The sequence below is a fragment of the Camellia sinensis genome, chromosome 3 (assembly GCF_055761805.1).
Source record: "Camellia sinensis isolate YWXY chromosome 3, ASM5576180v1, whole genome shotgun sequence".
Taxonomy (NCBI): Eukaryota; Viridiplantae; Streptophyta; class Magnoliopsida; order Ericales; family Theaceae; genus Camellia; species Camellia sinensis.
Window position 1 is genome coordinate 143,788,647 of NC_138963.1, and position 24,513 is coordinate 143,813,159.

The following is a 24,513-nucleotide window of genomic DNA, read 5'->3' on the forward strand; positions in this document are numbered from 1 at the left end:
CTAAAAGAAGTTAAGTTCCTAAGTCATGTGGTGTCCGAGGAAGGGGTAACTATAGATTTATCCAAGATAGAGACAGTACAGGATTGGGCACAACCTAAGAATGCCTTCGAGATCCATAGTTTCTTGGGATTAGCTGGGTATTACCGAAGATTTGTGAAGGATTTCTCTAGATTAGCTTCACCATTGCCTAGGCTGACAAGGAAATGAATCAAATTTGTGTGGAGTGAGGCTTGTAAGAAATCGTTCCAAGAGCTCAAGATTAGACTTACCACTGCTCCAATCTTGATTATTCCGGAGAGGGATTTAGGTTATTTAGTTTATTATGATGCCTCACGGGAAGGTTTGGGTTGTGTGTTGATGCAAGAGGGAAATGTAATAGCCTATGGCTCGCGGCAGTTGAAAATACGCAAGAGGAACTACCCTACTCATGATTTAGAATTAGCAGCAGTGATATTTTCCTTCAAGATTTAGAGGCATTATCTGTTTGGTGAGAAATTCGAGGTATTTTCCAATCACAAGAGTCTGAAGTATCTGTTTACACAGAAGTACTTAAATTTGAGGCAGAGAAGGTGGATAGAATTCATGGAGGATTATGATTTTGAGTTGCATTATCATCCCAGGAAGGCCAACGTAGTGGCCGATACTTTGAGTAGGAAGTCTATTAGCAGTGTATCTTGTATCGCCATCTGAGAATAGGAGATGTTGGGTGCTCTTGGGGAGTTTAACCTGTATCTTGGGGAATCCGCTGAATCTGCGGCCTTGTTTACAGTAGTTGCCCAACCTACACTTGTGAACCGAGTGAGGGGTGACCTTGAGGTAGAATCCCTCCGAGAGAAGATTTCCAGTGGGAAGGTAGAAAGAGGCTTGATTGTATATCCCAACCAAAGTGTGAGATACCGGGATCATTTGTTTATACCGGAGTCTTGCTGAGAGGAAGTACTCTGAGAGTTTCACCACTCGTGCCTTACGGTGGATTCAGGAGGCACAAAGATATATCACGACCTTAGTCGCCAGTTTTGGTGGAGAGGTATGAAGAAGGATGTAGAAGTGTTTGTATCGAAATGCCTTACTTGTCAGCAAGTGAAGGCCAAGCATCAAAGACCAGTGGGTTTGTTGCAACCCTTGCCTATAGCTGAGTGGAAGTGGGAGAATGTCACGATGGATTTTGTTGTGGGCCTTCTGAGGAATCAACGGGGTGGCGATGCTATTTGGATGGTAGTTGACCGGTTGACCAAATCTGCGCATTTCATACCTATGCGCGTAAGTGATTCGGTAGATTATCTTGTCGACTTGTATATCAGGGACGTAGTGAGGTTGCATAGGGTCCTCGTGATGATCGTTTCGGATAGAGATCCATGTTTCACAGATAGGTTGTGGCAGAGCTTGCAGAGTGCCTTGGGCACTAGATTGACCTTTAGTACTGCATATCATCCTCAGACTGACGAGCAGTCCAAGCGTACTATTCAGATCCTTAAGGATATGCTTTGAGGTTGTGTGCTTGATTTTAAAGGGCCGTGGGAGAGGCACTTTCCCTTAGTGGAGTTTGCCTATAACAATAGTTTTCAATCGAGTATTAGCATGGCACTGTTTGAGGCCTTGTATGGCTAACTGTGTAGATCCCCAATGTGTTGGGCCGAGGTGGGTACTACACCTTTGTTAGGCCCAGAGTTAGTTCGAGAAATGACGGAGAAAGTGACACTTATTCGTAAGAGGTTAGTTACGGCTTAGAGTCGCCAGAAGAGTTATGCCGACCGTAGGATGAGACCTTTGTCTTTTGAAGTGGGAGATCATGTCTTTCTGAAGATATCACCTAGACAGGGTTTAATGAGATTCAAGAAGAGTGGGAAGTTTTCCTCTCAGTTTATTAGCCCTTTTGAGATCCTTGAGCGGATTGGGGAGGTTGCTTACCATTTGGCGTTACTGCCACTGCTTTCTGGGATTCATGACATGTTTCATATTAGTATGCTTCAGAAATATGAGCCGAATCCATCACACTTGTTGGATTGGACCGACTTAGAGGTGGATGAGGATGCTTCGTATAAGGAGAGACCGATTAGGGTCTTGGATAGATAGGACCAAGTCTTGCGAGGCAAGACAATCCCCTTAGTAAAGGTATTGTGGAGACACCACGGGGTTAAGGAAGCAACTTGGAAGCGCGAACTGGAAGTCTGAGAGAAATATCCGGACTTATTTATTGATATTTAAACATTTATTGTTTTGTGATCATGGTTGATAGAATATAAGAACATTGTATATGTTTGAAAATGTAGAAGCATTGTATATGTTGTTTACTTTTGGAAATATGAGTTATCATAAACATTATATACGTTTAAGAGTATGAAAATCATGTGTATTGTCTCACTTTTGGGAGCATTATATATGCTATGTAAAATTTTGAAAATTTGGATTTTGATGTAAACATTGCAAATGTTTGGGAAATTATAAAATGAACTTTCAATGTGGGACTTGTGTATCGAGTCGATGGAAATGGATGATCGGAGAATGGGTCATGGTGATGAATTTGTGGGAATAACATAGTTGTGAATGGTTTAATTATGTTTTTGAGCTTAATTTGTAATTTCGGGGACGAAATTCCTTAAGGGGGGAGGTTATAGTGATTCTGGTTTTGACTCGTCGTCTATTGTATTCCGGACTCGGGTTAGTGTGGTTTAGAATGGTTATTCATATCTTGTTTCCCTTGTCTCCCCTTTTATTTTGGTTATTGGGTTGCAATTATGCGTTTGGAACAGGTTGGTTGCTTGTATTTCCAAACCTATGATGCCCAAATTTTGACTCTTCCGTTCGAGCGGGCATTCTTACACTCGAGCGGGCTTCGCAAATTTTGCTCCTCCGCTTGAGCGGGACTTGTCAACTCTCAGTATTTTTTTGCAGACCTGCAAATACTGGAAGAGTGCATTGGATGCTCGAGCATCCAGTCCCACGCTCGAGCAGAACTTTGTGTCTGACGCTCGAGCGTCACTTTCTACGCTCGAGCGGACTGCGTGTATAACAGTCCGTGAAGACGATGTTCTGAATCACTTTTTCATCCTTCTCTCTCTCTAAAACTTTCCAAAAACCCAAATCTTGAGTTTTTCTTTCTAAATCTCACATTCTCTCTTAGATTTCATCTAGATCCGTCGATCTCTTCACCCTAATGCCTTTGAGAAAAAGATAGAGCATCTCAAGATCTACGTTTTGATCCGAATAAAAGTGGGTTTCAGTGTCCTTAGTGTTTCACTCTTGCTTGGCTCGTCTTCTCTCTTTGAGGTAGGGATCTTTCTACACTCTCATATGGCTTTTAGCTTAGTTATTTGTTATTGTGTAACAATAGTGAGTTTGGTACTTGGGTTGGTGTTTGGAAAAAGGGGGTTTTAGCGCTAATCGAATCAAATTATTGTTTTGTCTAAATAATTGAAATTGGCATTGAAAATGCAAAATTGGATGATCTTCGATATACATGGTGGAATTGAATATGTATTACTTCATACCAATGGAAGTTTGGAATAAACTATCTGTTTGAGATTGAATATCTGTTTAGATATAACTGTATTGGGCTATCGATGGAGGATAGCTTTAATTGTTATAGAAATTGCATGTGGATTAGGTGAATTGAAACTAATCTTTTGATGGTTGTTATTAAATATGACTATGTTTATATACATTGTATATGTATGGTTATTTGGGAGTGGATAGAGGATGTGCTCAACGTATGATTATGTGTTTAAATACATTGCATATGTATAAATGATTGTTTGGGAGGAGAAAAGGAATGGACTCTATTATAATTAAGTTAGCCGGAATATCCTGGGTGAAAGTCCCGAAATTATACATGGGTGCCAATCTCGCGGACGAAATATCCGTAAAATGGCAATTATAGTACTTGTATAGCCTACGTTTACATGGGTCCCGTTTGATGGTTTCCTGCGGACGAAATATCCGTAAAAGGAAAGTTTGAAGTTTTTATTCGTTAGTGATGTGCGTAGACATCCCATTTTTGACCACCCTTAAGACTTGGGCGCCATTGATTGCTTACTTGATGGTGAAAGTTGTGCAGTGCAAAGGTTCGATTTCTTCGGCAAGAGGAGCGCCAAATCCCAACCTCACAACCCCCTTTTAGACCAAAACTATTTTGACCAAAATGATTTTTAGACCTTAAAACCCTCTCTTTCAAAACATTTTTGAAAAAAAGTTTCTACGATGTTCTAAGGCTCTAATTTCATTAAATGTTGTATTTTTCGGTAAACCGAGCAAGGACAAAGTGGAAATGAATGAAAGAGATGTGAACTCTTTGAAAAATCTTTCAAAACACCTTATTTAGGGGTTTGGGGTTGAAGAAAAGGGGAGAGAAGGGAAGAAAACTAGCTGAGGAGAAGTTAGGCATGAATTCGGTTAAGCCAAAACTGAGCAGTCTTCACTTAAAGAGACATATCTTTTTTCACACTTGGAATTTTGATGTGAGGCTTTCACCATTGGAAAAAATACTTTCGGGGCTTCAATTTAGACACAAGAATGACCTACAAAGGAGTCTGGATGAAGGAGATATTCCCATTTGAAGTCGGGCTCAAAAAGCAGATTTTTGTGGTCAGCCACCAGTGGTGGCCGGTCGACTAGGGATGAGGTTTGTCAGCCATCATTGGTGGGCCACCAGTGATGGCCGGTTGGCCACAGGTGTCCAAAACTCAGATATTTTGCAGATATTTCCCCTCCAGCTGTTCCACACTACTCTAGATATTTCTACCTTGATATTTTCGACCAAGGCTCTCATTTTTCTATATATAGATGGCATATCTCTCATATTGCAAGGTTGGAAAGATTTTGGGAGCCTCTCTCTAAAATTCTCTCTCTCTAGATGTCTCTCTCTCTAGACTTCTCTCTCTCTTAAGCTTTTGTGCTTAGAAGCTTGCATGCTTCAAACTTTAACCAGTTCATCTTTGGGTTGAGGTTGCTTGAAGCTCTCTTGGAACTCCTTAAGTAGGTTTTGGCTTGAATTGTGGCCTAGAATCCCTCTTCCCTTCAAGAGGTATAACCTTTACCTTTTAAGCTTATTTTTTATATTTGTTTTGCCATCTTTTTGTACTGTTTTAAGGTTGTTTTTGAAGTGTAAAAAACTACGTTTTTGAGGCATAAAAATGGTAGTTTGAGTCTTTGTGAGTTAGGAGGTTGTCCCGCCTTTTTACTCCTTAGCTTGTATAGCTTTTTGTGCCATCTTTCCTCACATTTAAATCAAAAAAATTTGGCCTTTTAACCACTAAAATTCAGAGGATTTTCAATGGCAAAAAACTTATTTTGAAGTCCAAAATTGGAGGGGTTAGCCTCCCCTCATTGTGTCTTGTTTGCATGCCTAGTTAGCTTCATATGTAAGCATGTTTTTGTAGCTTAACTTAGCTTATTTCCAACATATTTTTGCCTCTGATTTGGGCTGCTTTAGCTCTGTTTTGGGCTGTTTGTGTTGTATGAGTAGTTTTTTGCATGGTTGTAGTGTAACCCCATGTTTTAGCTTATTGTTTTAGCTACTCTTGTCTTCATTCCAGCATGTTTTCCAACTAATTTTGGGCTATAAAAACTCTGTGTTTTTTGGCTAAAGCTTGGGTCCTGAGGCCATTAAAGGTTGAGGGGTTGATAGCCCTTCTTTGTACCTTGTTTTGGAAGCCATTGCCCTTGTGTTTCCCACCCTTTTGCTATCTTTTTCCAAGCTTTTAAACACTATTTTTCAGAGCTATTTTAGTGGATAAAAACATGTTTTGAAATCCAAAAATGAAGGAGGTAGCCTCCCCTCCTTGTGTCTTGCTTACTAGTCTAGCATGCGTCATGTTTTAGCCTATTATTCTAGCTTGTGTTAGCTTAATTTCAGAATGTTTTAAGCTATATTTTGGGCTATTTTGCATCTTTTTTGGGCTGGTTGTTGCTTTTAAGCTTTGTATTGCATAGCTGTGGTGTAATTTCCTTCACTAGTTTAGTGTTTCTAAGAAATGTGCATCATTTGTGTGTCTTGGTTGCATGTTTTAATGCTTTTTCATGCGTAATTTCAGCACTTAACATCTCTGCAACCTCCTTCTTTGCTTCACTTTTTCATTTGTTTGAGGGTTGTTTCAACCTTAGGGTTATTTAAGCTTGCGGTTGAGGCTCATGTTTAATGGTTTAATCCTCTTTTGAGGGTTCATTACCAACAGCTTGAAGCTTCCCTTATGCCTTGAACTACCCCTTGGTTGACACTTCTTTCGCTTTAAAAGACACTCACCAAAGGACTTAATCGATTAAAAAATGAATCGGTAATGTAAAATGAGTAAACAAAATGAACAAGTAAAAGAGGCAAGATAAGCATCTTTCGTGTTGCATTGCATGTGTTCGAATCGGACGTTAATTCAAACACAAGAAAAATGGGACATTTCATACTCAAAAGTAATGAAATATGTCACTTTCCTCGATCACCATTACCCTTAATCATGCATGATAGGGTGGTGGTCCTTTTGAGTCTTGTTTTACACTCATTAAACTTGTACTAGCTTGGTTCCGTAGCCATCATGCATGGAAAATACTTGGTTGATGGTTTGAGAGCCGAGAGTTACACTCCTTTGAGTTTGTTTGATAATAAGGAGGGTAACAATACACACACTCCTTGAGAATACACTACTTTGCCCCTGTTTGCTCTCTGTTGCAGCAAAAAATAGAAGTTCAGGGAAGGGGTAGTCGACGGGCCACCAATGGTAGCTGACGGCCACCATTGGTAGCCGACCAGCCATCAATGAAGAAGGTTGCTCTGTGTGCTCCTGAAGGGGATCAGAAGTGTTTTGGGAGTTGGCACAATTTTCAATGGTCAAATATGTGCAAACAGAGGCTGCAATGGCAAGGCAGTGGCATTTTCAGGAGGAGAATCCGAGCATGCATACATCCCTCGCCCCCTGAGGCCATTTAATTACTTTATTAGTTAGTGGTAGCTAATTAATTCATTTACTTGTTTTGTAATTAGTTAGTTGAAGTGTTTAGCTAATTAATTCATTTTGTAATATTTAATTAATTTAGTATAGTTAGTTAAATATCATGTTTGTAATATTGATTAGCTAGAATAGTAATTCGTTTTGTAATAGTTAGCTTAATTTGCATAGCTAGTTAGTTTATTCATTCGGACCCTCCTTCGCGAGGGCATAATGTTGTAATAAGTGTGCGTGCGTATGTGTATGTCTTCTAACCCCACGTCTTTCTCCCTTTTATTTAATCACTTTCGATGGTTAGATTAGGGACATATTTTGATTAGCATGCCTTATGCTCGCATGTTTGTATCCATTCATTCATCTTGCATGCACCGAGTCTTGGCGCATCATTCAAACTGCATTGTCAATTCAATACTTCTTTGAATATGTGTTTCAAAGCATGCTATCAAAGTGTTGCAAATACCATGATTAAGTAGCCGAGCCTATTTAGTTACATCATTGCATGTGTTGCATTAGACATCTTAACATAGTTAGGATCATGCATCTTTCTAACTAGTGTTTGTTTTGGCTTGGAGTACTCGGTGAGTTTTTATGCTTTAGCATGCTTGCACAAGTGTGATTGCCATGATGCCATGATTCGCATGCTTTCCATGAGGCTATGTGCTTAAATGCTAAACTACATGAATGCCTGTGGATGAAGGCTTGTTGTTTGAATTGGAACAATTCAACGAATGTGAGTTTTAAGCTCACTTTGTTGTGGCAAAATCATGTTTCAAACCCACTGTGTTTGGTGGCAAAATCCATATCTTTAAGCCCACTTGAGGGTGACAAATTCAAACCATTTTCACAAACAAACATGAGTTGAATTGTTCCAAGTCTTATGACTAGTCTATACTTGCTTGTGCGCGTTACATAGTAAAGCTAGTTTAATAACCAGAATAAGAGCACATAATGTTTATAAAATGACATATCATGATTAGTAAAGGCCGATCTTTGATCGGACGAGCGGGGGTGCTCATTTCAGGACCTTCCCCTCTCGTATCTAAGTTCCCGAGCCGAGGCAACTTTGGTGATGACAAACATGTGGCCTTTTGGCACGAGTCAGTGTTTCTTAAATTTCTCTAAAAATAAAATATTTAGGTGGCGACTCTGTATCTGGCAAAGAAGTCCAATTTTGGCATTATTTGATTTAAAATCGATTTTCCAAAAAGGTTTGTCAGATTTGGACTCTTTGGTGTTTATCAGTTTCACATTGTACTTGTGAGACTAGATTCAGAACCGCGGGAGTCCAAACTATAATGCCTTCTTTTCAAACCCTTTCCAAAAGGCGAGGGCGCGGAAAAAGGTGATTCTGTAGACACCCCATTTTTGACCGACCTCAAGACTTAGACGTCATCGTTTGTGCACTCGATGATTATGCTTATTTGTGCTTGTTTTGAGCGCCCGAAGTTCTTGGCAGAATGCCTTGTCTTTGAGCCTCTAAATCCTTTTTTGTTTTGTGCTTGTTTTTGGGCCAAACCTTGGTGTCTTTTGCCTGGAAGGAGGAGGGGCCTTGTCAGCCACTTTTCCTCTTTGTCAACCGCTTAAGTGTTCAGTCGGCTAGGTGAGGTGGCCGACGGCCATTTTTTTCCTTTTTTAGATATTTTCTTTGCCAGTTGTGCCAGCTGTTGTTCACTGAAGGCCATCTCCATGCACGTGTATGGAGGGATGAATACAAGCCTTTGGCTTGATTTTCTGTATAATAGTGGGTCTCTCCCCCATTTGGAGAGGTTAGACAATTTTGAGCAAATTTCTCCCTCTCTCTCTAGAATTCTCTCTCTCTCTCTCTCTCTCTTCTTATTTTGTGCTTAATAGTTAGAATTCTCTACACTTTTGCGCTAAGACCCTTAACCAAACATCTTCATTTTGGAGCTGAGGTTCTTTGAGGCTTAGTTTGAGCTCCTAAGGCTGGTTTTAGCTCAGAATTGTGACTGATTTTGTGCTGTGCTTCAAGAGATAAAAGACTTGCCAGGTAGACTTTGTTTTAATCAATTGCTTGGCAATCTTTTTACACTGTTTTGACCTGGTTTTTCAACTATAAAAAACTCTGTTTTTAAGGTTTAAAAATGGTAGTTTAGGCCTTGGTGGGTTAGGGGGTTGTCTTCCCTTTTTTGCTCTTTGGCTTATGAAGCCTTTTGTGCCTTTTCTTACCACCTTTAAATCAAACTTTTTGGCCCTTTTAAACATCGAAATCCAGAGTTATTTCAGTGGTAAAAATCAACTCTTGAAGTCCAAAATAGGAGGGGTTAGCCTCCCCTCCTTGTGTCTTACTTCTATGCCTAAGTTGCTTCACATATTAGCTTGATTTTGTAGCTTATGTTAGCTTAGTTCAAGCATGTTTTAGGCTCTATTTTGGCATGTTCAGCTCTGTTTTGGGTTGCTTTTTGTACTTGTAGTGCAATTGTGCTTACTAGTCCAACATGCTTCATGATTTAGCCTATTATTCTAGCTTGTGTTAGCTTAACTTCAGCATGTTTGAGCTACCATTTTGGCCTACTTTAACTCTGTTTTAGGCTGGTTAAGTCTTTCGAGGCTTGTATTGCATGGCTATAGTGTAACGGTCTTCACTAGCTCATTGTTTTAGGGCTTTAAGCATGAAGTGTTTAAGTTTTTTGCACGTTGTAGTATCATTTTGCATGTAATTTCAGTGCATCATAGCTCTATCGCATGCTTATTTATTTCACTCTTTCATTGCTTTTGAGAGTTGTGCCTTGAGTCTTGTTTGAAAGCTAACATGTGAGCATATTTTTTTAGCCTTTTATGCCTCAATCTCAGCAAGTTTTAGCCACTGTTTTGGCATATTTTAACTCTGTCCAGAGTTGGTTTGGTCCTTGGAGGCTTGTATTGCATGCCTATGGTGTTGTGATCTTCACTAGCTTAATGCTTTAGGCTCTTAAGCATGTCTTACATGTGTTGCTTGCATGATTTAGTGTCATTTTGCATCTCATTTCAGCACTGAAATATCTGTAACCTCCCTCATTTCTTCACTTTTCCATTTTCTTTGAGGTTGGTTAGCCTTAAGGTTGTGTTTAAGCTTGAGATTGAGACTTGTACTTAATGGTTTTAATCCTCTTTTCAGGGTTTCTACTAACCAACGGCATGATCTCTCTCATATCTTAAGTCATTCTTTGGTTGACCCATTTCTCATTAGAGGACACTCACCTTGGACTGAACCGGTTAAAAAATGATTTGGTAATGCAATATGTGTAAACAAAATTAAACAAGTAAAACTTGAGCAAGTTAAGCATGTTGTGTTGCATTGCATGTGTTTGGATCGGACGTTAATCCAAACACAAAGAAAATTGGACGTTTCATACTCAAAGTGATGAAATGTGCCATTTGTCTTGGTCACCGTCACCCTTGATCATACATGATAGGGTGGTGGTTGTTTTGGTCTTGTTCGTGCATTCATTAAGCTTGTACAAGGTTGGTTTTCTAGCCATCATGCATTGAAAATGCTTGATTGGTGGCTTGAGAGCCAAGAACTACACTCCTCTGAGCTAGAAAAATGATGAGGGTAGCAGTACACACATTTCTTGGAAATGCATTGCTTTGCCTCTGTTTGCTCTCTGTTGCAGCAAAAGTAGAAGTCCAGAAAAGGAGGCGGCCGACCGGCCACTTAAACTAGCCGACCAGCCACTTAAGGTGGCCGACAGCCACTTTTTGTGGCCGACCGGCTACCAGTAAATTTTTGTGCAATTGTGTTCCTGTGTTGGAGCAGAGGCAATCTGGAAGTTGGTACAGTTTTTAGATATCAAACGAGTGGAAACAGAGGCATCCGATGGCAGGGCAGTGGCGTTTTCGCTTGGAGCAACCGAGCATGCATGCATCCCTCGTCCCTCGAGGCCATTCAAATCGCTTTACTAGTTAGTTAGCATAGCTAACTATTCAATTCAAGTGTTGTATTTTAATTAGCTTAGCATAGCTAGTTATTCAATTGTGTTGTAATAATTAGTTAACTAGTATAGTTAATTAATTCATTTTGTAATAATTAGTTAACTAGAATAGTTAACTAGTTTGTTTTGTAATAGTTAGCTTAATTAGCATAGCTAGCTTAACTTATTTATTCGGACCCTCCTTCCTGAGGGCATAATGTTGTAATAAGTGTGCGTGCGTGTGTGTATGTCTTCCAACCCCACGTCTTTCTCCTTTTTATTTAACCGCTTTCGATGGTTAGTTTAGGGGTATTTTCAATTAGCATACCTTATGCTCACATGTTTGCATCATTCATGTGTCTTGCATGCACCGAGACTCGGCGCATCATTCAAACTGCATTGCAATTTCAATACTTTTTTGAATACGTGTTTCAAAGCATGTTATCAAATTGTTACATTCATATGCTATCTTAGTAGCCGAGCCTATTAATTTCATGTTGCATGTGTTGCATTAGGCATCTTAACATAGTTAGGATCATGCATTATTTCTAACTAGCTTTTGTTTTGGCTTGGAGTACACTGCAAGTTTTACACTTCAACATGCTTGCATGAGTGTGAGTGTTTTCATGTTTCGCATGCTTGCCATGACGCTATGTGCTTAAATGATTAACTACATGAATGCCTGTGGATGAAGGCTTTGTTGCTTGAATTGGAACAATTCGATAAATGTGAGTTTTAAGCCCATTTTGCGAAATGGCAAATCATGTTTTAAGCCCACTTGAGGGTGAAAAATTCAAACCATTTTTGAAAACAAACATGAGTTGATTTGTTCCACTTCTTGAGACTTAGTCTATATTTGATTATGTATGCGTCACATAGTAAAGTTAGTTAAATAATTAGAAAAAGAACACATGTGTTTATAAAACAACATATCATGCTTAGTAGAGGCCGATCCTTTGATCGGGCGAGCGAGGGTGCTCATTTCAGGACCTTCCCCTCTCGTACCTAAGTTCCCAAGCCGAGGCTACTTTGGTGATGACGGACACGTGGCCTTTGGCACAAGTCAGGATTTCCTAAATTTTTCAAAATAAAATATTTATGTGGCGACTCTATAATCTAGCAAAGCAGTCCAGTTTTGGTATTATTTGATTCAAAATCTGATTTTCCAAAATGATTTGTCAGATTGGACTCTTTGGTGTTTATCAGTCTCACATTGCACTTTGTGAGATTAGATTCAGAACCGTGACAGGAGTCCGAACTGTAGGACCAATTCGAGCTCTTCGAAAGGGGGTGTGAAGAAAGTCGAGCTACAGAGTCCACAATGTAATTATAGAACTAATGAGTTGTAGTCTCATTAGGGTTATTGAGAAATGACGAAGTTGGCTCATGTAATGAAATGAATAGAATGGAAATGGATTAAGAATTAAATATGGTATCTTATAACTGTATAAAGTGTGGTTGTTCTATCACTGATGTTGTATATGCATAGTGTACTTATACCTTTGCTAAGTTTCATATACTGTGTTAGATGATGCCAACTGGGCTGTGGCTCACCCTATTTGGGAATAACATTTTTAAGTGTTGGTGACTTGCCTCCACCAAGGTAATAGCTTGGAGGGTCATTTTGGGAGCAAGAGCTTCTTTATCTGAATTGTATATTTTTGTAAAGCCAAGGCTATACGTGTATGAGCTAGTCTCTTTTTGTTGTACCCAAGTCAAGGCTTGGAAAGGTGTAAGCCAATAGGGCATTTATTTACATGAACTCTTTTGTAATACCAAATCTATGTAATGAAAGGATTATTTATTCTGATTTATACTGTTATTTATAAACATTATGGGATGTATTTATTGCATATTTTGGGGGCGTTGCAACATAATTAAATTCAAATTATGAGGTAATTCTACATGACATTATAACACCAATAAAATGAATTTACAGTTTTATTTACATAATAAACGTGTAAAGTATTATAGACAAGTCTAGAGTTATATAAAACTTTTTAACAAATCACCAACCATGTACACATGTGAACAACTCATGTAAATAATTCTAACATAATAAGCATGTAACAAATCAAAACTAGAATATATTTAACATGTCAAAAAAAATTGCAACACCTATAAGCATGCAAATTAGATTATAAAATTAAAAGTCATGCACATCATGGAAGGGAATTATGAATTATACCCATAAAATAAAATCATTCTAAAATAATTAAGTATGCAAATTATAAGCATTCTAATTAAACTGCTATTTCCGAAAACTAGAATACTAGAAAAACAAACTTGGTTGTGCAAGAATAAACCATAGCAGTGCTTCCAAAATTAGAACCAAACATTTATTTAATATTCTAAACATGAAAACCAAACATAAATTCAAATTATGTAGTAGACTAAATTTGACTTTCAAGGCGTGAATGTCATGGCAGTATGTACAATCAAGAATATGTTTTGATGGCACACCAAATATATTAATTTAAATAAATTGAAACAGTAGCATATTCAAATAAACCAATTGAATCCAGAAACATGCAGTTTGCATATCCATAAAAAAAATTGGTTTCGGTGGTATGGCAATCAGTAGCATGCATAAGTATTTGTTTATTATCTCATATAAAACCTAGTGGTCACGGAATTCAAACAGGCAAAAAAATTCTGGGCAAACATATAAACTGTGTTATTCTACAATATTATATGAATCTATATAGCCACTTTAGGGAAACTATATATAATCTCTTTTAAGTTTGTTGTATAAATTGTGGAATAACATAAAACAAATAGATTCATATTTAATCAGTTAAATTACATAACATGAAACATGATTAACAAAAATACATATGGAACCGAAATATTGAAAACAAGGAATCAAACCAAATTCTATATGATACCACAGTTTCCTTAAAACAGATTAGCCGCCTTACCGTGAGTGCTGAAGGCATGTCGACTTCTCTCTCCTAAGATAAGATGGTTTAGACCGGCTAACGCAAAAGCACTTTCTGTTAGCTTTGACGAACTAACAATAGCAGCACCCTCTCACACAGGAAGAATATTATAGGAACAAGCAAACTGACTATATAATTGGAAGGCAAAAATTCTGTGCAAAAACCAAGGAAGATGGGTCTCCTTTTGTACACCATGGGGGAGAGAGGAGGAGCCTCCAGTCATGAAGGCTAGCAATTAATGCCCATGAAGGCTGGCAACTAATGGACATTACTCCTGCAAAACTACTGGAGTAATGGACCAAAACCGATGGGAGATTTATTTTCCGCAGCAGACTTGGCCCAAAAAGATTAGGTTGGTGGACCACCAATCCAACCCAGCCCAAACCTCAAGATCCAAGATCCACGACCCACGGATCACGGACCCGGCCCGATTCAGGAGAAAGGACGGGCGGCGCACACGCGTATGGTAATTTTGCCATAACCAACTTGGACTATAGTCTTGGCCCAAGCCCATCCTTGAAGCATCCATAACTCCCTTCCTTTGAAAAATTTGGATGCCCCAAAGGGCTCATACCCTTATCAAAATCTTGAGGTTTAAATACTCATCAAAGCTTTCATAATCAATATGGGATTGGCAGTTATACACAATTCTCAATACCTCATTCATGAGGCCAACTTTATGAGACAATTTCTCATTCAATCCTTAATGATTTTTTGTCATTCTTTTTGTGGTGTAAAGACCTTATTACAAAGAATCTAAACCCACTTAATCTCACATCAACCAATAGTTGGGACCTACTTTAATTTCACATTAAAGTCACCATAAAACCATATTTTTTCCAACATAAACAATATTTTCTTATATTATAGAGACAAAACTCCTTTCACTAGATTTCTTTTCTATTTTTTTGTTTTATACTTAACATGATTTTAAAATTAAACTATGGCTTGTAAGTTATTTAATATATTAACATTTAATTTTGATTTATATTTTTACTTTTGACATTAAATGTTAATTGTAGGCTAGACCTTAACAAATTAAACTATTTAATTAATTTTTACATTACTCTAAATTAAAAATAAATATTTTTTTACAAGCGTAGGCATACCCGTACCCTATTTTTTAAAATTTTACTATATCGACGTACCTGTATCGTACTAATACCAATACTCGTACTCGTACCCGTACCCGTACCCGTGCTTCATAGGTTTGGACATGTCTCAAAACACCTTTGTGAGTTACATATATAATTTTAGAAAGTTGATTTGGGCTCAAAATACAGAAATAAAGATGGGAAAAGTGGGGGAAAATATATATATATATATATATATACTCATATCTACTGTGGAAGGTAGAATTTTTCTCCACAGGAAAAGCGAGATGACGTGTCTCTTCCTTTACTCTGTCAAGAGAAACCAAAACGTCAATGATACCTCTCGAATAGGATTGGTACGGAGGACCCTCTGACGGTCAAGTTAGAATACTGTTTGGCCATGAGAATTTGTATTAAAAGAGGATTCTTTGATTACCTCTGGCATGTCCTCTTTGTTTCACCTGCTTCGTATTTTATAGTTTTTCTGACTTGAATCTCATTCGTTGAATCAATGTTTGATCCGAGAGTTCTGCCAGTTCCTGACTTTGGTGTGGCAAGTAGTCAAGTTACCTTTGCCTTTAATCATTGGATCATTCTCTTATAAATGATTTAGATTATGTCAGATGTTACTGGCCAAGTTGCCAATCGCTATGTTCATCGGATCAAGTTAATCGAACAAACTTACCGTCTAGTAGGCCTAACCTATACTCTTACATTTGTTGTCTTGATATTTCTACCATTAGATGAAGATGAATCTGATATATATTCCTCTTATATTCTGCGGATCTCTTTCTAGAAGAAGATATTTACTTTTCATTGCTCCTTACAATCTTAACAATGCGCCATTGTACTGCCAGCTATCTCTAATGGACTTCTTAGAAATTCATCTGGGTCTTCCCTTTCCTTTGGGCTGCTTTGCCTAATTGCTTCAGGCTTGAGCCAATATTTTATTCCTCCACATATACATTGAAGTCTCTTATATTTTTATGCCATAAATTTATGTTCTTATACAAAGCAAATAATATATATATATATATATATATATGTAAGTTTGTTTAGTATCCCTATAATGTTTGTGTCCTACGTTAAAATTTTAGTTTCCTTTCAGGAAAAATTATTTTTTGGAGATAATTTTTGTCATAAATATAACAAGACTTTAACTTGATTTAAGTAAAAATTAATTTTTACTCATAATTATTGTGATAAATACTAGGGGTGAGCAGCGGATATACCGATCCGTCAAAACCGATCCAATCCGATCTGATTCGCTACCTTTTGGACGGATGCGTGATAACGAGCGGATGATTGCGGATTGATTTTCTTCAATCCGCCAATTTGGCGGACGGATGGCGGATTTGAGATTCCTTTGGCCGCAACCGAACCGCCAAACCGCGAACACTCCTACTAATCTATAAGACTTTGTGTTTTCAGTTTGTTTAAATATTCTGTTTGTGTTTCAAGTAAAAAAAAGTTTAAATATTCTGTTGAAAAAAAGTTTTCAACTTGAATATCTTTTTTGAATTGAATAAAATAAACGTATTATTTATCTATATTTTTTGGTTTTTAAATCCATCTCTAAAAATAATAAATAGAAAATATGATATATGCTGGTTGGTTTTTGTTTTCAAAAACAGATATAGATATAACAATACAGAAACATACAATCTCTATTACTGCTCTGTTTATGGGTTTGGTGGTTTGAATTGTTTTTATATTTTAAGAACCACAGACTGTAATACTTTATGTGGATGAGTCATGCAGTGATTGTGATATTCTAAAGTTCCAAACTTTCTTAATTTGGATGAGACATGCAGTGATTGTAATATTTTTTTAAGCCATTGACTGCAATATTTTCTTCTTTTTTTTTTGTTGAGAAAGTGCACAAGTTGAATTATGTTGAAAATTTTTAAAATTTTAAACCGCCAAACTAATTCGCATTCATCCGTCAAACCGCCAATCCGCTTAATTCACATCCGCCGAATTGACGGACGAATACGGATTGATTTTCTCCAGTCCGCCAATCTAGCGAACGGATGACGGATTGGAGGTTTCGTAGCCGCAACCGACCCGTGCCCACCCTTAACAAATACAACAAATAAGGCTTGATTTTATTTTTTATTTTTTAAAATATGAACAAATGGTGGGTTCAATTAAAAATAATAATAATAAATAAAACAAACAATTACAAAAAAAAATTAAAAAACCAAAGTTTGAGTCTTCTTTTAATAAAATAAATTCTGAGTTTTTAATTTTGTCTATTTAAAACCTATTATTTTGATTTATTTTTAATCTAAATCATTCGCATATTTTTATTAAGTAAAATCGATAAAAAAAAATATTATTTTAATTATTAAACTCAATATATATAAATTTAATGACTAAAATATTCATTTTTTGATTATTTTCCTCAACGAAAATAGATAAATGATTTAAGTGAAAACAAATTAAAATTCAGAGTATAAATTAATAAAATTAGAAAGTGAAGATTTATTTTGGTGTGAGATTTTTATTATTTATTTATTTATTTGCAATTTTTGCTAAATATAAAGAAAAAAAAACGGAAACCAATATTTTCGTCGAAAATAGGGTCCGCTTTATAAAAAACAAAAAAAAGGTATGTCCCACGTTATTGAGCCAATCAAGGACTACGATTTATGTTATCGTTCTCAAATTGAATCTGTCAATCGCAAAATCTCTCTCCTGGGTTTGGGTTCAAAGAGGGAGAGAGAAACTCTGGTAATTCTCTATCATCTTGTTGGTGAGAGAGATTTCAAGAGAAAGAAGCCAAAAGAAGTGGGAGTTGGAAGATGGTGATGTGGGTATTTGGGTATGGTTCTCTAATTTGGAAAGCAGGCTTTAACTATGATGATCGCCTCTTCGGTTTCATCAAAAACTACCGCCGTGTCTTCTACCAGGGTCTCTCTCTCTCATTCTCTCTCATTGTAATGCACTTTTGTTGGGTTGATTCATGAATGCTTTGTTGGGTTTTGCTTCACAGGTAGTACTGACCACAGAGGAACTCCAGAGTACCCGGGAAGAACAGTCACATTGGAGCCTGCAGAGGGAGAGATTTGTGTAAGTTACCTGTCATCTCACAAACCCATTTGCCCATTTCCTTAGCTTGGCTCTTTGTCTTTCCTTGTTATTCTGTGGATTAATCTTTCTTACTGTGATGGTTAAATGGGATATTTATTGGGAGAATGTCAAAAAAAATGGAGTAGGAAAAATAATTGCAAAGTAATCAATGTACAAGTAATTCATGCATTGGATTGTGCAAATAAGACTTGTACCTTCATCACTTTCCAATTATATTTCTTACTCGCCACTTTTTTTAATTTTTCCCTAATTTGTTATAGCTCAAGGGAAAAAAATCATGTGATTTGCTGGTGTCTGTTTCTTGAATTGAATACTCAAGGACAATGTTAGCAATCAAGTGTTGTTTCAGGGCTAAACATGCCTAAAACCTTCAAATTTACTGGTTTTCTGATGCATTTTGGGTACATTTACATGCAAAAGATGGAAAGGAACTCATAATTACTTTGTCGGTGAAAATAAACAAGTTATATCTATCATCGGATCTCTAATCTCTCCCCATCCATCATTTTGAGTTTTGCCATGCATAAATGGAAATCGAACTTTAATGTAGAAAAAGTTAGGCAATTTACTACAATTTTGTGGTTGCACGAAAGTATTATGTAGTGGGCTGGAGAAGTTTAGTAGGTCAATGAAATTGGCGGAGCGGAATTGCATGATTAGAGGAATTTAAATGCATGACTAGAGAAATTTAAATGCTTGATTCCTACAGACGATTTTCCATCTAGTTAATTTATATGCTAGTAACAAATGCTGATGTATTTGTCAACCTTGATGCTATGATATTTGTCAGCCTTGGCACCGTGCTCTTGTTGTTCTTTTAGCTTAATGATACTACCAAACAGAGTAATTTATGTGTTTTGCTTTTGAATTGTCAAAATCTCAAAAATATATGAAGTTAATAGAGCTATTTTGTGCGAGGTCATAGTGGGGAGCTGCCTACAAGATCTCCGGGAAGGAAGACAAAGAGACTGCATTGACGGTAAGGTTATTACTTAACCTGGCTTGCTCAATTCAAGTATTTGACAGTTCTCAACCAACGAGTGACACTAAGGCCTCGTTTGGCAAGAGGCTATTTTAGCCAATTAGCCAAAAAGTTACTAAATTAGCCAAAAAGCCAACAACCTATACCAAAAAGTCAAAGATTCTCTTTTCTCTCTACTTTTTGCACATCTTTTCATAATTAGCCAAAAAGTCATCCCAAACATACAAGTTTTTTTTACCTACCTTTTTAGCCAAATAGCCAAAAAGTTACTAAATTAGCCTGTTCCCAAACGAGGCCTTAATAATTTGTAGTTAGTTTTCTTTCTGTTGTAATGGATGTTACTGATTAATGTGTTCAATATGTTAGACATTGCCCCAAAGCACCATGTAGCTAGTGTGGTTATATTACTTAGTTCTCAATGTTTTACTAGAAACAAAAATGCAGGAAAGTAAATCTCTAATTTGGTTTAAGTGTGGGGAATTGCCTCAAAGGACATTCTAATATGGTGGTGTGTTGGTTGTTTAGTTCTTTGATTTGCTAGAAATGAGGGAATACATCTCTATATATGTAACCTTTGGAAATCTTGTTGGATAACCACCTACTTGTCATGTTTTTCAAAGTATGATTTTGGTATGTGGTCTGAAAGATCAGTAGTTGAGTGGGAATCATAAAAAAACAAAAAACAAAAAACAAAATAGGGGTTATAGCTTTAAAATGTGACCATATTCTTAATCACAAATGTATTTTTTGCACCTGCTTTTTTGTATGAAGAAATGGGACGTCAAGTTTTCGTTGAAATGGTAAGAGAGTTAATTTGCAAGAGTAAAGTAATGCTAGGGTGGCCACCTTTGGATATCATACTTGGGTACCATGTGATGTAGTACCTTACGTCGCACCTAACCACATAATGTGAAAGACCCCACCTTTTATCTAGAAAACACCAACACTAATATTCTATGGGATCCATCACGAGATGTGGTTAGTGTCACGTAAAGTGCCACATCAGATGGTACCCAAATATGGTCATCATAGCATTACTCAATTTGTTAATTGACTCCCAGATTGTTGAAAACTACTTTGCTAATGGGGTTGAATATTTTGGCTTTTGGTCTTTCTGTTTTTTGGCACTGTGGCTTTTTAGGGTAGATGTGATTCACAGAATTAAGGCAAAGTGGCTTAAGTGAAGGAGTGCGTCTGGAGTATTGTGCGATAAACGAGTACCCATTAGACTAGAAGGGAAGTTCTATAGAACGACTATTAGACCAGCGATGTTGTATAGGACGAAATGTTAGCCAACTAAGAAACAACATGTAGAGAGGATGAGTGTTGCTGAGATGAGGATGTTAAGGTGGATGTGTGGAAAGAGTAGAAAAGATAGAGTTAGGAATAAATGAGTATATTCGAGAATGGGTAGCTGTGGTATCGATAGAAAATAAGTTGAGAAAGAATATACTGAGATGGTTTGGTCATATACAACGGAGACCAACAAAGGCAGTAGTGAAGAGATGTGATACAGTGACGGTAGATAGATGGTTGTGTTAGGGAAGGGGTGGACTTATATTGGTGTGGACTAGTGTGGTAAATGGATATATGAATCTCCTTAATTTGACTAATGAAATGGCCTTAGATAGAGTCGACTGGAGAAGAATGATTCATGCAGCCGACCTCATTTAATGGAACTTAAGGTTTGGTTTGGTTTGGTTTGGTTTGGCTCTTTTAACCAAAAAGCCACACCCCAAACAGGGCCTGAATATTGATGCCTATAGAAATATATAAGTGGAGTTCCTACCGTATTTGTGTTATGCCTCTAGTAGTTGCTTTTAATTCTTATCCTTCTGTGAACTTTCTTTTTTGTCATTTATTGTTTTCCAGTTGTTAGGTTGGCTTTCACCCAGGAGACCCCTCTCCAGTCTATACCTACAATCATGTCCATATTTTTATTTTTGTTTTGCGTACTTATATGGAACAAGAGGAGTCTCACTCTGAGTTAAAGCCCTAATCTACTTAAAATACACAATACTCTAAAATTGTCTTGATTCTGTCAATACTCAAGTTTCATCTTGTGTAAGTAGTTCTCTCTCGCTTGCAGGTGGGTTGATAGTTCAGATTTTCTATAATGTTTTCAGAATTTATCATATCTAAAATTTGAATGCTATGTTTAAAATATTTTTGTTTTTGTTAATTTTTTATTTTTTAAAACTAGTTTGGCATACACTTGGGGAAATTAGTGAGGTAGCCAGAGACCAAAAGAATAATAAAAGATTAAAAAAAGGTGTATTAAATTACTCAAGGCCAGCTTATTGAAAATTTTCCCTAATTTTAAGGAAGGATGCTTTAGATGATATAGACTCGTCTTCACAAGATATTGCTGCAAGTGTTGAGGTGTTGAACAATCACCCCAACTAAAAATGAGACAATATACGATGATGAGAGGGCTCTCTCTCTCTCTCTCTCTGTAGGGCTTTGATCTGCGTGCTGGTGGATCCTGATTTGCGGTTTCTGTCATTCCTCTTTGTTTTGTCCTGATGCTACTTTATTTAATACTGATGGAACTTAAAAAAATATGATTTTGCTGAATCACGCGTGCGTGTGTGTGTACATATGCTCCTTTTGTCTTTCAGTATTTGTTAACAAATTCCTCGTGATGTTTCCTCAGTATTTAGAAGTGAGGGAAAAGCAATACGACCAGAAGGCTTATGTTGATTTCTTCACTGTAAGTTCCCAATGCTGTGTTCAATATAGCATTTCTTGATGTCTTCATTATTTTATTTTATTTTTCAAAAATTAAAAGTTAAGAAAAATTCATTCTTGAAATAAAATTTACATTTGCAGTTACATAACTATGTACCAATTTAATTTTGTAAGCATTTCTTGATGTCTTCATTATTTTTATTTTTTTTTCCTTTCCAAAAATAAAAAATTAGATGTTAAGAAACAATTCATTCTTGAAATCAACTTTACATTTGCAGTTACATAACTATGTACCAATTTAATTTTGTATCAGGATCCTGTGGCATCAAAACCAGCTATTTCTGGTGTAATGGTGTAAGTGGCGGATGAGACAAGTATTTTTGCATGATCTATACATACATGTAAATTATCAAAACTCAACACTGACACTTCCGATGTTTAGATATGTAGCATCTCCTGACAAGAAGCTCAACCCGAACTACTTGGGCCCTGCATCACTCGAAGAAATTGCCAAGTAAGCATTTTCTTCCCATGTTCTTTAATTTTACATTTTACCATAAAAAGATTTAGTCGTCCGCTAGTCGAGCAGCTGGGTCAATGTGATGATTCTAAATCACTATGATTTGATATAAGACAACACAACAATAGTTTCTTGAAAAAATTGTATTATAGTGGGAGTAATTCAAAATAATTGCACTTTCATTTTGGTGCAACTCGGAACAAGTGAGAGCTATGCTCATGCCACAGTTTTCACTTGCACCGGACACAAGCTTACTTGGCACTTCCATGAAAATGAAATTATTTCAAATTGTTCCCATTTAAATGCACTTTTCTTTTTGCTAGTTTCTTCTCTTCTCTATTTTGTTATATATATATATATATATGGATGCATGTCATTTCCATCTTTCTTTCTCCATTCTGCAGACAAATTATTCATGCAGAAGGCCCCTCAGGACCCAACAGAGACTACCTTTTCCAACTTGAAAAGGCCCTTATTCAATCTGGTAAATCTGGAGGACCTTTTATTTTCTTTTTCTTTTTTCATAGTGTAGGACCTTGTCTTTAAAACAGTGCTTGTTCCGATTATCTTTGCGATATTTATTTATTTTATTTTATTTTGAAATTTTCAATTTTATGTAGGATGTGAAGACAAACATGTTTCGGATCTTGCAAATGAAGTGCGGCGCACCCTTTTAGAGAGTGAGCTTGCTCGTTCATGAGCCCATGAAACCCTAGACATGAGGATCCCTACTCAATCATTCTTTAGAACCTACATTGAAGGATACTCACAGCTAATGCTTGGAGATATATTAATTTATTATGATTCAAATTTTGGGAATCTATATGAAATCCCCTTTCTTATTAAATGAACATTTTCATTATGGACGAGTTGAGTTTTATAGAACCTTTTTTTCCTTTTTTTTTTATTGGTTTCATGAATGGTTGGAACTTGCTTCCTTCAGAGCACCATATGGCTTCAACATATCACCAGATTATTTATCTTTACATATGACAGTGGGAGGTTTGGGAAAATTAGAATGGGCATATGTGGCCCATATATATATACACTAGTAGTGTACACACACACAATGTTTTAAAAATCGGACCGGTGAACGAATCGGAAAAGGCATCCGGTGGACGGGTCACCGGTTCAACCGTCGGGTTGAACCGGAATCGAACCGTGACGTAATAAATATATTAAAATTATATTTAAATAAAAATATAAGTAATAAAATTATAAATTAAAAATATTAAAAATATTAAATTATCTTAAATATTTGTCCTAATATTTTTTTTACTGAAAAATATAATAATATATTTTAAAATATTGTTAATTTCAATTTTGGAAGATGAAATCAAATATTTAATATTCCCTCCATATGATTTTAATTCAAATAATTTGATTGAAAGGAAAACAAAAATTTTGGAGGGATATCAAAATTTCAATATTCCCTCCAATACATTTGATTGAATCCCACATGGATTTCTTGAGTTTTTTTGAAAGAGTTTTTTTCTTATAAATAGGTGAAGACTTTCACAATAATTTCATCAAACTCTTAATGGGATTCCTCACAAGAGGAGACCCTTGAAAAAGAGTTTCAAATTAAAATTTTCTTATATTCTTATATTTTATATATATCTATATATATATATAAAATAAGAAAGAAAGAAAAGAAAGAAAGAAAAAATTTTAAAAAAAAATAAATTTGAAACCGGTCCGGTTCGATCAACCCGTAACCGGGTCGACCGGTTCACCGGTTTAACTGGTGGGTTCACCGGTTTTCGAAAAATAGGCCGGTTTTTACAATTGGCCGGTTTAAGGGGGCTGACCGGACCGGAACCCCATCCGGTCACCGGTCGAACCGGCCAGTCCGGTCCGATTTTTAAAACCATGCACACACACACACACGATACATGTGCAATTTAAAAAAAAAAAACAACATTATAAAAATAATGACAGAGAAAAATAAACATATAGTATGTGTTAGTGTTACTCAAGTGACACATTTGTATCAATAGCACTAGCAACCTTCACTTTATAATTTATACCAGTGGTGACAAAGAAAAATGAGCATATAAATAATGTATGTTGATCAAGTGGTAAAAAATTCAAAATAATGAGACACATTTGTGTCAATACCATTAGTAGCCTTCACTTTGTAATTTATACTAGCGGTGACAAAGAAAAATTCCATGTAACTTATGTTTGTCAAATGGTAAGAGCCTTCATTATTAAACCTACGGTCATGGAATTTATACTAGCGGTGACAAAGAAAAATATCCATGTAATGTATGTTCGTCAAGTGATAAGAGCCTTCATTATTAAACCTAAGGTAACCTAAGGTCATGGAATTTATACTAGCG

At 36.6% G+C, this 24,513-nt stretch overlaps 1 protein-coding gene across 1 annotated transcript; it reads left to right on the forward strand.

Annotated features, from left to right (window-relative positions):
• The first annotated feature begins 17,454 nt into the window (after positions 1-17,454).
• LOC114286208 (ChaC-like family protein) lies at positions 17,455-23,034 on the forward strand. The gene is made up of 8 exons (XM_028229309.2): positions 17,455-17,795; positions 17,878-17,954; positions 18,901-18,954; positions 21,614-21,670; positions 21,962-22,002; positions 22,091-22,162; positions 22,573-22,652; positions 22,789-23,034. Exons 1-8 carry the CDS (start codon positions 17,687-17,689, stop codon positions 22,866-22,868), a joined length of 570 nt encoding a protein of 189 aa, XP_028085110.1. The 5' UTR covers positions 17,455-17,686; the 3' UTR covers positions 22,869-23,034.
• The last annotated feature ends 1,479 nt before the right edge of the window (positions 23,035-24,513 follow it).